General features: G+C 51.2%; 8 protein-coding genes across 8 annotated transcripts; 5 read left to right on the forward strand and 3 right to left on the reverse strand.

The window, feature by feature from the left end:
* Window positions 1-159: 159 nt before the first annotated feature.
* On the reverse strand, window positions 160-3,786 carry PFLUO_LOCUS2522 (putative ATP-dependent RNA helicase DHR1; the record flags this gene model as incomplete). The annotated part of the gene is made up of 2 exons (XM_073779672.1): window positions 160-3,531; window positions 3,586-3,786. The coding sequence occupies 2 exons, from the start codon at window positions 3,784-3,786 to the stop codon at window positions 160-162; spliced, it is 3,573 nt and encodes a 1,190-aa protein (XP_073636603.1).
* Window positions 3,787-4,033: 247 nt separating this feature from the next.
* On the forward strand, window positions 4,034-4,554 carry PFLUO_LOCUS2523 (uncharacterized protein; the record flags this gene model as incomplete). The annotated part of the gene is made up of 2 exons (XM_073779673.1): window positions 4,034-4,207; window positions 4,258-4,554. The coding sequence occupies 2 exons, from the start codon at window positions 4,034-4,036 to the stop codon at window positions 4,552-4,554; spliced, it is 471 nt and encodes a 156-aa protein (XP_073636604.1).
* Window positions 4,555-5,582: 1,028 nt separating this feature from the next.
* On the forward strand, window positions 5,583-7,212 carry PFLUO_LOCUS2524 (uncharacterized protein; the record flags this gene model as incomplete). The annotated part of the gene is made up of 5 exons (XM_073779674.1): window positions 5,583-6,437; window positions 6,500-6,688; window positions 6,740-6,921; window positions 6,981-7,092; window positions 7,144-7,212. 5 exons carry the CDS (start codon window positions 5,583-5,585, stop codon window positions 7,210-7,212), a joined length of 1,407 nt encoding a protein of 468 aa, XP_073636605.1.
* A 1,731-nt stretch (window positions 7,213-8,943) lies between these two features.
* PFLUO_LOCUS2525 (uncharacterized protein) lies at window positions 8,944-10,855 on the forward strand (the record flags this gene model as incomplete). Its single annotated transcript, XM_073779675.1, has 9 exons — window positions 8,944-9,042; window positions 9,093-9,368; window positions 9,432-9,538; window positions 9,607-9,738; window positions 9,802-10,133; window positions 10,194-10,321; window positions 10,371-10,480; window positions 10,534-10,640; window positions 10,722-10,855. The coding sequence occupies 9 exons, from the start codon at window positions 8,944-8,946 to the stop codon at window positions 10,853-10,855; spliced, it is 1,425 nt and encodes a 474-aa protein (XP_073636606.1).
* A 444-nt stretch (window positions 10,856-11,299) lies between these two features.
* PFLUO_LOCUS2526 (Ubiquitin-like protein) lies at window positions 11,300-11,947 on the reverse strand (the record flags this gene model as incomplete). Its single annotated transcript, XM_073779676.1, has 3 exons — window positions 11,300-11,359; window positions 11,409-11,608; window positions 11,674-11,947. The coding sequence occupies 3 exons, from the start codon at window positions 11,945-11,947 to the stop codon at window positions 11,300-11,302; spliced, it is 534 nt and encodes a 177-aa protein (XP_073636607.1).
* Window positions 11,948-12,486: 539 nt separating this feature from the next.
* On the forward strand, window positions 12,487-13,452 carry PFLUO_LOCUS2527 (ubiquitin-conjugating enzyme E2 H; the record flags this gene model as incomplete). The annotated part of the gene is made up of 5 exons (XM_073779677.1): window positions 12,487-12,491; window positions 12,817-12,854; window positions 12,904-13,018; window positions 13,079-13,260; window positions 13,316-13,452. 5 exons carry the CDS (start codon window positions 12,487-12,489, stop codon window positions 13,450-13,452), a joined length of 477 nt encoding a protein of 158 aa, XP_073636608.1.
* A 751-nt stretch (window positions 13,453-14,203) lies between these two features.
* On the reverse strand, window positions 14,204-14,815 carry PFLUO_LOCUS2528 (uncharacterized protein; the record flags this gene model as incomplete). Its single annotated transcript, XM_073779679.1, has 2 exons — window positions 14,204-14,510; window positions 14,568-14,815. 2 exons carry the CDS (start codon window positions 14,813-14,815, stop codon window positions 14,204-14,206), a joined length of 555 nt encoding a protein of 184 aa, XP_073636609.1.
* A 397-nt stretch (window positions 14,816-15,212) lies between these two features.
* PFLUO_LOCUS2529 (uncharacterized protein) lies at window positions 15,213-16,241 on the forward strand (the record flags this gene model as incomplete). The annotated part of the gene is made up of 3 exons (XM_073779680.1): window positions 15,213-15,238; window positions 15,296-15,833; window positions 15,900-16,241. The coding sequence occupies 3 exons, from the start codon at window positions 15,213-15,215 to the stop codon at window positions 16,239-16,241; spliced, it is 906 nt and encodes a 301-aa protein (XP_073636610.1).
* Between the last annotated feature and the right edge of the window lie 197 nt (window positions 16,242-16,438).

Raw genomic sequence — 16,438 nt, forward strand, 5'->3', positions numbered from 1 at the left:
TTGGTTGAAGGAGTTTGGGATGATTACTACCTAGGCGCATTGGTGCATGTCTTGCATACTCATCGAAAATTATTTGCCTTGACTTAAAATATCCATCACTAGGACACTAGGTAATGAATGATGCAAATGAACAACTTCATGATCTCATTAGACGGAAATCTATGCTATAAACTTCTCAATGACCCACCCCTCCTTCGGGTCTTTCTTCTGAACCACCTTCTTCGCAGGCAAGGGCCAGCCTGTACTACCCGCGTCACCCACCAAAGCCGGAACAACCCAACACGAGCGGCGCGGCGGAATGCCATCTATGAGTTCGGTCTTGCCGATGGGCTTGCCGTACTCGATAAGCGGAGTATCGTGCGCAATAGCAGAGAGCTGGAGGCCGCTCGGCGCGACTAGGGGGAACATTCTAATCTTGGGTTGCTGCTCACTACCGATATTGTGGGCAGATGATTGTTGGAGATGCGAGTAGACGAGGTACTGGGGCATTTCCTTGGGAGACAGCTTGGCCAGCAAGGAAGAAGGATGTACGAAGACAGCGCGCGAGAGGACATCATCTTGTGCTGAGCCGTCGCTACGAGAGCGGAAGAGTGTCAGGTAGGGCACATCAATGGCGCGTCGCGGAGTGCGCGGTATCTCCGGCGGAATGGGAGCCAGGTCTGCGCGAATGGCGACTTGGTCGATAAAGCCTGCTGTGATGATTTGTTTGAGGGCCTTGAGCTGTTTCAACGATGGCTCTGGCAGTCGGGCCGTGTAGTCGCCCACCAGGCCTGGGCTGTTTGAGCGCACGATATCTGTCAGCTGTCGGCGCAGCTGGGTTGCTTCTTTGAAGGCTTTGGCGCGCAGGAACATCTTTTCGCTAAAGGCGTCTCCATCGGCTGCGTAGGCGTAGGCGCAGATTGCAGAGAGATATCTCAGTGCGTCGGAGGTGTCGTCGTGTTTGCTGAAAAGACGTTGGACCCGTGCGAAGTCTTTGGTGCGCTGCTCGCGCTCTGTGTCTTCGAGACGGTCTGCGTTGGTGTAGACCTTTTTTCTCTCGTCATCCGAATCATCATCGTCATTCTTCTTCTTGGCCGGTGAGGCAGTCGGATTGAACTGGTTCTCTGTGACAAAAAGATCACCCACAGCAAGGGCAGACACCAAAGCGATGACATAGGGCATGCAGCCATGCTGGTGGCCGATATAGAGCATCTTGCCGAACCGCGGGGAGAGCGGATACGTCGATAGACGGCGACCGATCTGCGTCACTCGGCCATCGCCAGAAAGAGCGCCGAGGTTCTGTAGTAGTTTCTCTGCCTTGGCGAGACCGTGCCGACTCGGGGGCGTGGGGAACGGGAAGTTGATCACGCTGTGGAGACCCATGCTCTTCATCTGGAGGACGACACCTTCAATGGGCGTGCGCAAGATCTCTGGGTCTGTGTATTCGGCGAAGTCACCCTCGTAGACCGCTGAGGAGTACATCCGATAGCAGTGGCCAGGCCCAGTTCGTCCGGCTCGTCCAGCTCGCTGACTTGCACTGGCTTTGCTGATCCAGCCGATCTGAAAGCTTTGGACACCAGTGAACAAATCGAATTGTTTTTCCTTGGCTCGGCCGCAATCAAAGACGTACTTGATACCAGGGATCGTGAGAGAGGTCTCAGCAACGTTGGTGGCGAGGATAATCAGCCGTGAGTTCTCTGGCGGGGGCTCGAAGACTTTCATCTGCTCTTTGGTGGGTAGTTGGGAGTATAGAGGTAGGACGTGGACCTTTGTTGAGGAATCCATGGCATCTTCACCCAGATCAAAACCGTCATCCTCTTCCTCGGGGTCATCGAGGCCGGTGATCTCCATGTCACTATCATCATCTTCGTGATCCGCTGGAGACATCTCCGTGCCTCCCAGCTCCAAATCCTCCGCTTCCAAAGGCGCATCATTGGCTGAAAGCTGTACTTTTGCCTGAGTGGTGTCTCCCCGCTGTGTCGGCTTGAATGCTTGCTTCAGCCGCTTCGAGAGTTGCCGGATCTCGTTCTGCCCAGTCAAGAACACAAGCATCCCACCCGGTGGCAGTTTACGATGTCCTCTCGAAACCTTGTTGAAGGCTTCCTCGACGTAATCGCGATGCGTGCGTCGGGCGAAATGAACCGTAACTGGATACTGCCGCCCTTCTGCTTGGACCAAAGGAGGCGGGCCTTGCCGGAAGAGGCTCGTATTGTGTGTGAAGTCGGAGATGCGCAGTGTGGCAGACATGATGACGACTTTGAGCGGTTTGACTGACGGATTCTCTTCACTCATCGATTTGCGCAGGTCCACAATGCGACTGACCATTCCGATGAGAATGTCTGTGTTCACACTCCGCTCATGTGCCTCATCAATGATGATGACAGAGTACTTGCGCAGAGAAAAGTCATCCGCAATCTCTCGTAGCAGAATACCGTCCGTCATAAATTTGATGGCTGTTTTATTCGACACAGTCGTCTCGAACCTAATCTGATACGAGACTTTGTCGGAGTACTGTCCCAATTCCTGAGACACACGGTTCGCCATACTCACAGCCGCAACTCGGCGAGGCTGCGTCACACCAATCAGACCTGGGTTAGGGCTGTCGGGGTTACCGTAGCCGGCCTCGAATAGGAACTGCGGTAGTTGGGTCGTCTTTCCGCTACCTGTGGCTCCCCAGATGACCACAGTGGAGTTGTTGTGGATTGCTTCCATAATTTTCTGTTCTTCACCCACGACTGGCAGTCCAAGGCGAGCAGTTTGGATCTCTTCCGAGCGGTTGACCGGAACACTAAACGCTTTGCGGTTGGGATCTCCTTTGGTCACCTGTAGTTCTTGGGGTAGGGGTTCTTCCTCGTAGACTGTGTTTCTGGCTTCCTTCTCGGGAGCTGCAAATGCTTGATTTTGTTCAATCACCACAGGTCCGGTCGTTGGCTGGAAGCCGATTGCGTCGTTGATTTGCTGAACGGCCCAGGACTTGAAGGCCGATTGACGAACCTTGAGCTTTGAAGCCGGTTCGTCCTCTTCATCATTGTCTTCAGAGTCCTCGTCTTCATCGGATTCGGCGTCTGATGTTTGCTCCGAGAAACCCTCGGAATCTTCGTCCTCCGAATCCTTTTCAGCATCATTTTCACCGCCGCTTACTTCCTCATCATCTGACTCAAATCCTTCCCATGCAACCTCCTCTGCTACCGGCGCAGGAGTCGGCTTTGCGGCACGTTTTCGCTTCTTGATGACCGGAAAGCCATCGGGCCCAACCTCAAGCGGACGTTTCAAACCACTTCCCATAGATGCTTGTGGTACCGGTAACGGCTCGGGGTCGGTCACAGGATTGGAGATCTTGAGCCTCCGGTCTCCCTCGTCGGACTCATCTCCGGACAAATCGAAGGCGGAGGGTTCGGTGGGAGTGGTAATGGGTGCCATGGATGAGTATTCCCCTGCTGGTGTCTTGCGCGTTCCCAACTCCCTTGAGCTTTTCAAAGACGAGGTGTCGACTTGCGCCTGGGCTAGCTTCTTCAGAAGCTCGAGGTTCTCTTCTTTCTTGAGTTTGTTGTCCTGCACCGGGTGTTAGAGATCTTCTCTTGATGCAAAAGCAGCTGTCTCACATACGATATACTTGTCCAGACGCTTCTTCTTTTTTGAAGACACATTGGAATGTTGCTGCCCCAGCTCTTCTCGAAGTTTTTGCCTTTTCGCTTCTTTTTCATCTTTGGAAATGGGCTGGATCTCGGCGACATTGGTATCCACGGGTGCCGTTTGCTCCCTTTGACGGTGCTTCTGTTTCCGCTGACGCGGAGTAAATTTGGGCATCTTGTCGACCCCCAGATATTCAGTCTGAAATATCAACTGAAGGTTGTGAGTCTCGCTGCTTCTTTCGCGAGACCAAAAAATTGATTGTGCCGAAGGCGGGCTTGAGAGCGGTGAACATTGAAATCTTGACTACGGGCTTAGTCATTTTGACCCCAAGGCCGCTATCGCCTGCCGTACCGCCGTGGGGAGCTTCAAACAAACAAGGCCCGCGACACACGCAACTTATTTTAACAACCATCAATTGACCATGGCCGAGGCATTCGACATCAACCAGCTGCAAGAGTCTCTACAGCTCCCTTTTCCTGTATCCACCAAGCAGGTGGCGGGGATTGTCAATGGGATCCAGACCGATGTCATGCTCATGGGCTTCAGCGATAAGATCATGATTACCATCTCGCAAAAAGGCCGGTTGGCGCACTGGGTGAGTCCCGGATATACCATGGCATACGACTTCCACTAATGACGATTCAGCTGCATGTGCCCCTTGAGAATCGAAACCCGGGGACTGATGGCATGCACACCATATCCGAGGTTGACGGTGACGGCCTTTTGCCTCTGAGTAATTTGACGGCAACTTCATTATTGGGTGGCCATGCTCCCGGGCATGACACCGTTGGCCAATTGTACGCTCGCCAAATTGCAAGTGCCATTGCCACCAAGACACCTGATGAAAAACGCTTGCTTGTTCTTGGCCTCGGACTTGTCACAGCGGATGCAGACCGAGATGTCTTCTTTGCTATTATCGACCTGGTTTTGCAGTGTATCTGATGAAGCAATCTTTTATTCTCAACCAGAGCAAATGAGGGAGACTGTCTCTGCCCACGTCTGCAAGGCTGCGTGACCGGTCATTGGTTGACTTCCCCTCCAGTGCTCGACAACCTCATGTGACGGGTTGTATTGGGAGACCCAGACCGGGTATCTTCCTCTTGCGATATGGAGGATACTTGACACCTTTAGGAGATCTTTCCCTAAACTTCGCAGTGCAGAAAGACCTAGCAAGTTTCAGATGTGTCATGGTCCCAGTCCTCAATCCTGTTATTCTGGGCCATTCCGAGGTCTAAAGCCTCGCTGAACTCCGAAAAACGCATTATGTATGACGGATATCCCTTGTTCGCAATATTTCTCTGGCCTCTGCCATCGCCTGCTGCCGCTGTGAACTAAGCAAGCTGCCCGGCTACTCTATCGCTTCCCCTGGGTGGTTTCTTAGTGGGATGTGAACTTGAAGAACTGTTTAGCCTTTGTCATCACCTCACCATACCACTTCATCTTGATGTTCTGAACTAGATAGACCAGTCGAATGTTCTCAAGCCGGGATTCGTTTTTGCAATGTCCTGATATTCGTCGATGTCTGTATATAGGACTGTTGAGTTGGGTCATTTATCCCTCGAATCAAGGCAGAAAATGGTCTACAGAATATCGTATAAATCAATTTAAGAGCGTACCTACTTGTAGAGTGCAGTCGATAAAGCTGTTCTCTCTCACTGTCGAGTCGGTCATGGTCACGTGCACGTCCGTAAAAGGCAACGACACCATCAACAGGGGCTGTCCTCTTCACACTCCTCGAAATCACCGGTGCGGGCGAGCAGTATCGTCCTTTTTGTTCAATATCATTGTCTTCTCTTTTCTCTTTATGTCTTTCACGCTCTGCCATCGCCTTGGCGCATGATCGGACGTGGTCAACTATCGTGCTGATCCAACTTTTCTTCCACACTGGACAACTCTAGCTTTCGGGATTTGCTTGATCGACTTGTTCCAAACCATTTTACGGAGCATTTAAAATTTAGAGTTCATTCAATATGGACCAAGATGATCTTGATGATCTGAATGACCCGGAACTCAAAGCCGCCATTGAAGCCTCACTTCGAGACACCCAAAGATCTGATCCCAGTGGCGAGTCATCGTCTCGACTGACCCGTCACACTTTGGTGGATCTGACTGCTGATTCAGATGACGAGCCTGATGTGAAAGAAGTCTACCCAAAGTCCAAGTCGCTCGTTGGCTCTGAGACTGAGGATGAGGCTGAAGAAGATGAAGACGACGAAGAACTCAAGCGAGCCCTCGCAATGTCCTTAGAGGAAAACACAAAGGAAGATGTTTCTCAAGCTCCGTTGCCCTCTCCAGTAGAGAAAATATCCACCATGTCATCGAACGCATCTGCTCCTAATGTCCCAGTGGCCTCCAAGCCCCCGGGTATCCTTGGCCTGAACCGAAAGCAGATGGAGCAAGAGCGTCTCGCACGATTTAACAAACGCAAAGCCGACGATGGATCTTCTCCGTTGCCAGAATTGGAATCAAAGGTTCCCAAAACCGAGCCTGTACTGAGAAACGCGGCTATCCCATACTCAGGCCCCTCGTTGGCCTCGACACCTTCGAATATCTGCGAAAGCACAGCAGCAAATTCGCCGAAATTCGGTGTGCAGCCAACCGCTCGTCCCGTACCTCAGTGGCCCCTGGGAGCTGTCAAGAAGACACATGTGTCCGGTATCCCGCGAAAGGGGAATGATATAACAATCGAAGAGGTGTTTCAACGAGCTGACTTGGAGCTTGCCGTTCTCAGCTCATTTATGTGGGATATGGAATGGCTGTTTTCAAAGCTAGACACCCAGCGAACGAGGTTTATCTTCGTAATGCAGGCCAAGGAAGAAGAAACGGTAAGAAGGGGTTCTCCCTGTGATCCATGGTATCGTATCTGATAGAAAACCTATGCAAACAGAAAGTTCAATATCAGCAAGAAACATCAGATATGCCGAACCTCAGACTATGCTTTCCACCGATGGATGGGCAGATCAACTGCATGCACTCCAAGCTGATGCTTCTGTTTCACCGGGATTACCTTCGCATTGTAGTTCCAACAGCCAACCTCACTACTTTTGACTGGGGTGAGAACGGCCTGATGGAAAATGTATGTAAATAACCCTGAGCTATCTGCTACAGAACTGACCACAGATTACAGAGTGCCTTTTTGATTGACCTCCCCAAGAAGTCCAATGACAATTCCTCCCAAGGCCCGAAAACCGCATTTTACGAAGAGTTGATCTACTTCCTCAAGGCTATGACTCTACACGAGAACGTTATTTCCAAGCTTGACGGCTTTGATTTCAGCAAGACTGCCCGTTATGCATTTGTACATACAGTGTATGTTTCCAATTTCTTTCGTTCTGGTGCAAGTAAATGCTGATATGACTACTTCTTAGTGGGGGATCCCACACAGGCGACTCGTGGAAGCGAACTGGGCACTGCGGACTAGGGCGTGCGGTGGCCAGCTTGGGACTCCAGTCACCCAAGCCAATCAACATTGAATTTGTGGTCAGTTCTCCAGAATCAGTTAAAATTTTACCAATCTGACAAAAGCCACAGACGTCTTCCGTCGGCTCTCTGACCGATGAATTCCTTCGAGCTATTTATCTCGTCTGCCAAGGCTCGTAACCAGTCGATGTGCCCGGACTCCGCTAACCCATAACAGGCGACGATGGCCTGACTGAGTACACAATCCGCAACACAAAAGCCTCAGCTGTATCATCGCACCCCAGCGATCCTGAGAAAAAAATCACAAAAGAGACAGGCAACGAATGGCGTGATCGGTTTCGCGTCTATTTTCCATCTGACCAGACCGTGAGAAACGCGCATTCTAATCCTGCCATGACGGCAGGCACTATCTGCTTCCAGTCAAGGTGGTGGCAGGGCGCAAAGTTCCCACAGCATGTGATGAGAGATTGCGAGAGCGAGAGAGGGCGTGTGTTGATGCACAACAAGGTACGTCAACAGAATATACAACGGCTCTTTACTTAATCCTCCGTGTCTAGAAATGTCTTATGCTCTTTTGCTGACTATTATTTCAAACAGATCATCTATGCCTCGCCGATAGAGGCAATTATCCTGCCAGATGGGACACAGTCTTACGGATGGGCTTATGTTGGGAGTGCCAATTTGTCTGAAAGTGCTTGGTGAGATTTCCCCATATTCACCTGCTTCTGAATATATAATACCTTTCCATTAATTGAAGGACTCATATCTTGGGTGCAATTGACTGACCATAACAAAATAATAGGGGACGGCTAGTCAAGGACCGAGCGACAGGTCAACCAAAGCTGAATTGCCGTAACTGGGAATGCGGCGTGGTTGTGCCTATCACTAAGGCTGAGCTTACTACCCAAGAGAAGCAGGGAATGATGAACGACAAAGCAGAAACCTCCGGGTATTTCCCAGCTGGGATATTCCGTGATACCGTTCCGGTTGTGATGAAGACCCCGGCGCGGCGGTTGAAAGAGGGACTGGAACCTTGGTTTTTCATGGGTTGATCTTTACCAATGGGGCGTAGCAGGCGGGGTCGATACTTTGAAGAACATAAGATGGGGCTGGAGCTCGGGGGGTTGATTCCTTTCCTAATCCCATGTATCACCTCCTTGACATAGCTTTCTCGACAGCTGTGGCCGCGGTGTTTCGGATATTGAACTCCCTGAGCAAGTATACATACGCACCAAACATGCGATAATGCATCAAATAAACGAACCAATGGCCCCCGGTAATAATAGAGGCTGCCGAGAGTATAATCAAGGTGGTTCGGCGCTCAGTACATCCACAAAAGCAGGGCGGAAGCTATTCGCCCGAGCATTAAGCCTTGAGAAGCATTTATAAGAAACAATTGGGTTTCATTTGTGGGAGAACTTAGGTTACTTTGTGCTCGGCCTATACCCCCGCCTTTCGGGAGCAGCTACCCCATTGGCACATTCTCCTCTCAAACTTGCGGATTCCGGATTATTTGGATTAAGCCGACTAGCGATATACTTTGTAGCTCCTTATGATGTAACTCCGTTGATTGACGTGATTTATTTGCGGGATCACCCCGCACTATGCCTCCTTTGCTGACCTTGTGTAGATTTTTCGAGCTAAAGATGTCTGGTGGCCCTATAAGAAAGAGGAGTCGAAGGCCTGCTGTGAATTCTTTCAACTTTATTTATTTCAAAGCTTTTCCTGCGGTGCAAGAGGCCCATTGAAAGCCAGAATGCCTGGTCTTCCCACCACTTTGCTAGCCCTCGCCGGCACCATCACTGTAGCCCATGGGACCACCATATCTACAGTCCAGTATTCTTCAAATCGCCCACCAGTTGCTGTGCCACTCCCCCAAGACCTTTGCGGGCTCTCCATTGAACCAGATAGATGGCCAGATTGGGCGGGCAACGGCACCCACAGGAACGAGTTTACTTATACGTTGCTAAGCAATCTCAAGGAGAAGACGGGCATTGCACCAAGGATCAGGTCAGTCATAGTGACTTCTTATTGATGCTTTTGTACTCTTTCACTCACAGTCGGATAGAGTGGGTGGTGACACCCAAGACGCAATCCACTATGACCCTAGCCTAACTGGCAGCCCTGGGTACTACGACGTTTTCGCACCAATTCCAACGCCGCTACCTATCACCACGGATCTCTTTCCAGAAGCATCCTTTGTTGGTGCGGGACCTGACTTTTGGTTATCCTCTTGCAACTTGCCTGCGGGAACGGTGTTTACCTGGGGCGTCAACTTTTTAACCAATGCTAGCGAGGGAGTGGCTCAGGTGCGAGAGATTGAGAGTGCCTTTGCGGTAAGTTCTAGACTATCTCTTGCAAAAGGCTCGGAATGGAAATAACTCATTCTGTTTATCTAGAATTCTCGATGCAAAGATGTCACGCTGTACAATATCGAGCTTGGCAATGAGATGGATGTGCAAGATCTAGGCGACCACTGGGGCATTTGGGCTTACAAGGCACGACAGTATGAACCCAATTTGCCTATGATAATGATAGGATACCCTGAAAACTGCGAAACTAACTCACTTGAAGAATTGAATTTTTCAATATGATCAACAAGGAGCTTAAGAACAACGGACGACAGTATAGGATTGGAGATTTCGCCGGGGACTGGACAAGCGAGCAGCTGCTGGCAACTAATATCATGGAGTCACCGATGGGAAAGTAAGCCAAAATCCATTTCGCCTCATTTCGAATCATGACTCTCTTCTAACTGGCATTTCCCAGTTTTATCAACTCCATTTCCGAGCACCACTACCAGACCGGAAGCCAATATAACTTGACTTCCATTTCCGTGTATGCCGAAAACGCCGAGGATCTTGTCAACAAGGCCAACATCCGCAGCAACCTCGCACAATACTCCGCATCAGCCCACTATGCGCAAAGTGCCGGTATTCCTTTCGTCCTTGGCGAGACTAATAGTTTCTCCGGGCATGGCTCTCCAGGAGTCAGCAATGCCGCTTCTGAGGCTCTCTGGATGATTGACTATAGCCTTCAGGCAGCTAGCATTGGAGTCACAGGGCTCTATTTCCATCAGGGAGTTGGCTATAACTACAGCGGTATGTCTGTCTGCAATGAGGAAAGGAGAGCAGAGCTGTGAAATGCTAATTAATTCGCAGCATGGGAGCCGATTAACCATATCGGAGGTAATGTCTATGACTATGAGCCCTCGGCCAAGCGACACGTCCTGCCTCTTTACTATGGATATCTTGTTGTGGCGGATGCCGTTGGGAACGCGGGAAATACTGTGAGTTAAATAAGCTCTCAACCCTATAATTTTTGCTAATGTTATTAAGTATATCAATGAACTCTATACTGGTAATGACAACCTTACTGCGTACCAAATTTGGGAAGGAAAGGACCTCAAACGCATCATGCTACTCAATGAGCAAACATGGACTGAGCTGTAAGTGCGATCAGTACTGCATTCACTGGATTGCAGTTGACAGCCATTTTTAGGTCGGAGGGGACTCGCCCGGTTATGAGCGTCAATCTCCCTAACCTCGCTGCCTCGAATACAAAGGCAACCTACAAGCGATTGGAGTTTGAGTCACTGAGTGCACTGTGTGAGTTTCCCTTGTTCACTCCTTGTTGTGCCCCTTAGACTGTTCTGTATTCTTGAGAAAAGTCACTAATAGCCAAGCCAGCCGGACTTACATGGGGAGGCCAGAGCTGGGAAAACTACGAGGGCAAGCCTACTGGGAAAGTGAATATGGAAAAAGTTGGCTCGGATGGAACCATTCCGATGAATGCTAGCTCGGCAGTTCTGATCTACCTATAGCTAGCAAGTACATGAGTCAAAGGCTGCAAGGGCTGCAAGTCGAGATTAATGACTAAAAATTGTGTCCATTCGCCACTTTCACGATTGGCACCGGTTCATAGTCGATTCAGAATGGCCAGCAGTGAATTTCAACATGCTACCTGTCGGCACGATAGGCCACTTTTAGTCCGGTGTGCTTGTCAAGTAGTTCGCCGATGTTTGAAGCGAGGCATCACGGGGCTCCGCTCAGTACCGCGAGGTCATGAGTCGGGCGCTCCCTTCGCATGAACAAAGGCATGCTGAAGCCTGAATTCGTGCCAGCTTGTAGTTCTGATGAAGAACCATCAATTCGGAGTGATGAGTCGTGGAGGACTTTCCAATCTCCAATCATCTGTGGCAAAATGCTTGCACATATCTGTTCCTGAAGCATAGTCTGTACACAAGTTCATTCAGCGGGGAGCCCACTCAGCCGAACGCAGGAGTCATCGAGTAAGCGACAATCAGCTGGTCATCCGTTTTGAAACACTTGATGCATCATTAGCACATCTCTCGGAAAATGCATGAACTGACGTACTCTCCATAAACCACCCATACCCTCATCTAGACCCGGCGCAAAAACGCTGTTCACGTAACAAAAGACCGAGTCCGTATCCTTGCAGTCCAGCTTCTTGCGCAGGAACTTGACTACCGTCTCAAATTTCTGAGAGGCGCTGACTTTGAAGACCCGATTTTTAAGGATCGGGGCTGATGGGAGTGGCTGGAAGCGGACGGTAACTGGCGGAGTATCATATTATTAGTTTGTGTTGTGAGAGGAACAAACCACTTTGGCTGGTGCTTACTCTTCCCCCGGTCGATGGCTTCCACGTCGGCTAGAGCCTGATGCGCATCGCGTGGAAGACCCGTAAGCATCACCGACGCGGTCATGTTCATCGGCAGATCGGCGCCATGCTCGTCGTCGGGGATCGGGGCGCTGCCAGGCTGCGGCGATGGGGATTCAGAGCTCTGGCTGTGGCCCGGTGCGGGGCGATGACTGAGAGTGCTGGATGCTGTGGCGAGTGGGTTGGAAGTGGGAGAGCCTCTGGCAGAGCGCTCCGAGGGTGACGAGGGATTCATGATGGCGATGTCGACGTAGAAGTTGAGTCTGGGTGTCGAGGCATGATAGCTTCGCGGGCCCACCAGAGCTAGATAAGTTCCCGGCAGTAAACAATCCCCGGCCGACAGTTCAACTGCATAATCCGGTGGAAGCACGTGACCTGGCTTACATCACTCACATCACCACTTGGTCTTGTGCTTCTCTTCCTCCCTACCCTCCCCGTGCTTGTATTTCGACTCTCTCCCTCTCCGTCTTGCTCTTCCAATATCCAACCTATTCCAGCATAATCAACGGCCGCATCCTTCCTGCCCTCATTCCACCCATTGCTTCCCCCGCTCCGGCGAACCAAGCTTGCCCGTGCAACAACACCTCGGCCTGTGCTCGTCTGAATAGACCGATTCCTTGGAGGACTGCTCTGGACCGGACTCGACTATCTATTCCAACCGCCATCATGAGCAGCCCAAAACGGAGAATCGAGACGGATGTAAGTCACGGCTCCTCGGATAACGCCACCAGGGTACCCGGAAGCGCTGATGCTGACCTCTTGCTCATATAGGTCATGAAGTATGCCACATTAGCTGTTTGACTGTTTTGGGAATGTGATTACTGACTTCTGACCAGGATGTACGCGCACTGGACCCCCCATCCGTTCCGATTTGGCCATTTGAGTCATGCTGGACTTGTCCTGGTAGCTTTTGATACGGGGAATATGTTCTGACGAAAGATGATAGGCTGATGAGCGACTACGAGGTGACTTTGGTGAATGACAATAGTAAGGAACAACGAGTGAATCCGAGTACGCTGCGCATACTAACCAGGAGTCTAGTGTACGCGCTCATACACCCCCCAAGAACATACTCTGAATGATGGATGCGAATAATGGTTATAGGCAAGAATTCTACGTCCGCTTTAAAGGACCGGAAGAGAGTATGTGCATGTTATCACAAGAAAGTGGACCGTGCTAATTCCGACATAGCACCCTTCACCGGAGGCCACTGGAAAATCCACGTGGAACTGCCCGATCAGTACCCATACAAAAGCCCTAGTATTGGCTTCGTCAACCGGATCTTCCATCCGAACATCGATGAGCTGTATGTGACAATCAACTAGTCAATGCTGTCGGGTTCCTGGTTCTCACATTACTGAAACAGGTCCGGATCTGTCTGCCTTGATGTCATCAACCAGACATGGTCACCGATGTACGACATGATCAACATTTTCGAGGTCTTCCTTCCGCAACTTCTTCGATACCCCAACCCGTCGGACCCACTGAACGGCGAGGCCGCGGCATTGCTGATGCGGGAGCCAAAGGCCTACGAGGCAAAGGTGAAGGGTATGTATTATGTCTAAACCTTGAGTTATCCAGATATTAACGAGTCACCTTACAGAATACGTCTCCAAGTACGCCAGCAAAGAGGCTGTTGACGAAGCGGGCGAGGACACCGAGTCCGAGGACGAACTCAGTTCAGCCGGCAGCTTTGATTCTGGCGGCGAAGAACCCGCGGGAGCAATGGACGACGTCTGATCCAACCCACCCTTCTATTTCCCTTCCCTTCTCGGCTCGGACCTACACGGACATATTGCATAACCATCACAACACCCGAGTCTCTCTCCCTCTCTACTCCTATAATTTGCACCCCAGCATCAGAACGAGATCAGCGGGCGTTTCGTGCACGGTGGAGTTTTCATCATTTTCCATTTTTTCCCTCTTTCTTTTCCTATTTTCGGTGCACTTGAGCATTTGGTATGGTCGCGACAGGAGTCAAGAATAGGATCACAGCTCGTGCGCTAGTTTATTTCCTGCAGCTTCGGACACTTTGCAGCTGTTAGTTCTTTAGTCATGAATTCAGTTCTTTACTTAGACTTGATCTGTTCCTCTTTTGTTTATATGCGTATATGTACGTTCGAAGATGGACGCCTGCGTACTAGTAGAAAGAAACATTAGGATGCTTTAGGTCTACTCCATAAGCGGCAACCAATAGGTGGATAAACAGTTCATTGCAAAGGAAACTAACTAATCTAGGTATCGACTGCCGTGAGGAGTTTGGTATTGTATGTGCGAGCTGTCGACCGGCGATCCATGCGAAAAGAAACGACCAAAAGAATGCTCAGGAAAGATATTACAGGGCTCCGCTAGGCCCGTTCCCACTTATGACACCATCCATCCCATACATAAGAACCTCATGAGACCAAGCAACCGGTAAACCCATCATACTCTTCGTCGTGTGTACATCACCATCGATCATGCCATGTGCAAGGAGGAACATCACATCAATTCAATTGACCTGCAGGACCCCGAAGACATCCCGCTTCGCGGTCCCGTCCCCGTCGACTTTCATGTCCGGACGAGACTGCTTCTTGGTCGGGTTGACCACGACTTCGCCCCAGTGTTTTGGGACCGCGCCGCCCGTGCCAGTGCCAGAGGTGGGCCGGCTGGTTTGCGATGTGCGGTCCGCAGAGACGGTCAGGGTGGCATTGTCGTCGTCGGGCGTGGGAGACGCGGATGCTGACGTAGGGCCGTGGAGGGTTGCCCGGGGTTGGAGGTGCGGTTGGGGTTGGAGGGACCAGATGTCGATGACAGAACTGATCTGGGTCAGCACGGCTGGATAGCATTTACGTAGAAAGAACCGAAAGACTCACTCTGATGTTCGCTGGCAGATAGCCTCCAGAGCCTCCCGCTCACGCCTCACAGATTCCGGATCCGGCTGATTCGCATGCTGAGTTGTATTAAACGCTCCATACCCATATCCCGCGTGGTAGGGATCCTCATCTAATAGGCGAGAGGACTCAGGCTTCGTAGAAGAAGGGAGATTAGAACGTTGCTGTTGCTCCGTCTGGGCCGATTCCCAGACACGACGCATGCGCCTGAGGATATGCGGCTCGAACATGGCTGAATCTGCAGAAACTCACCTCGGAAGATTCCTGGCGGCTACCGCCCAGGCACGAGGAACAGACCCCCATTTATCGTGATGGAGAGCGGGCCCTGGTGCACGAGGTGACGGGCATGAGGCATTAATCGCCCCCCCAATGGTTGGTGCTGTGGTGGGGACCCCCTGGTGTCTGTTTCTCTCAGAGAAATGAAGACCGAGGGACATGCAAAGGAATGTGCAGGAGGGGGGAATGAATGCAAACGAGGCTGTGAAGCAAGCGTAGTTCATGCGAGAGCGTGCAGAGCTGGAACGAGAAGGAGACGGGGAGAGGCCCGTGCGCAACAGGCCGATAAGGCTCGCACCGGCTGTTTTTCTCTTGCCTGCCTACATCATCCTCCTTCACGCCCTCCGTGCCATGTTTGACCCGCCGAGTGCGAAACGGTATGTCTAGAGTACTAGGGGAAGCCTCTCGGTATACGATAAGTCTAACGATCCCAGCATCGGTCGGGATGAGATTGTCTCGCCCGGTTCCTCACGCTCGCCCTCACCAGTGCCCAATGAAACCGACCTGCAAGATGCTCATGCGCGACTAGGCAAGCTACTAGATCTGGATGGGCTCATCGGTGCAGCTGCGTCCCAGAGCAATAATGAACTGGCTCAACCCGCAGAAGTGAACAACGACTCGGACGAAGAGCAAGAATTCGAGTTCCGGCTGTTCAGTGCTCCAGTCGCCCCGAACGGTGTGGAAACAGGGAAAGGCCCAGATACAGCCACAAATGTGAAGGAGACAAAGCCATCGGCCGCTGAGGGTCAGCCCCAGAAGCTGCGGATCAGATTGCGGTCGCCGACTCCAGAGCCCACCGAAGGGCGATTTGTGAAGGCCTTTCGCGGGTGGCAGTATTACGTCTCAACGCCGTCTTTATTGGACCCAAAATCCACCGAAGACGCAGACATTACCGCAGAAAAACAGCGACAGTTTGAGGATGTCGCTGTGAGTGGACAGCATATGTTGACTTGGGCCAAGTCTCAAGCCTGGGTGGGTTGATCTCTTTTGCTGGCAATGGCAACATATATTCTGGTATATACTAACCTGTTGTGGCAGCCGGGCTGTGATTTGCCATGGCGAGTGGTTCGTCTTAAAAGACATCAAACGAAACTGCCACCAGCTTCTAAAGATGTTCCAATCTATGTGGTTGAGGGTGCACCGTCTTCCAAAAGCCCCTTGTCTCGCAAGAAGCCTGGGAAGAAGCGCCGGGTACAGCTTCGCAAGCGTGCTGCTGCTACAAAGGCGGCCCGGGAGACGGATGCGGAGAAGCGAAATCGCAAGAACCGCGAGCGCAAGATCAAGCGTCGACAGAAAGCGCGCGAGCAAAAGGCTGCTGGCGCCGCAGCTACAGGAACACAAGCCGACGAAGATGTCTCCTCCCAGGATGGCGACAGTTGATCTGCTTGCTTGTGGTATCCCTACGGAGACGAAGCAGACTTTCAATAATGACGGGCCTATGATATTGGTGCTACATAAGCGACTAAAAGGACCCCGTCGGGAATAACCATGATCACTCGAAAAAATTGGGGTATTGTGAAACGCCGATAACAAGCACAAGAATCAATCCGACGCGAGGAACATCACTGCCGGGGATA

Source organism: Penicillium psychrofluorescens, assembly GCF_964197705.1.
Source record: "Penicillium psychrofluorescens genome assembly, chromosome: 2".
Classification (NCBI taxonomy): Eukaryota; Fungi; Ascomycota; class Eurotiomycetes; order Eurotiales; family Aspergillaceae; genus Penicillium; species Penicillium psychrofluorescens.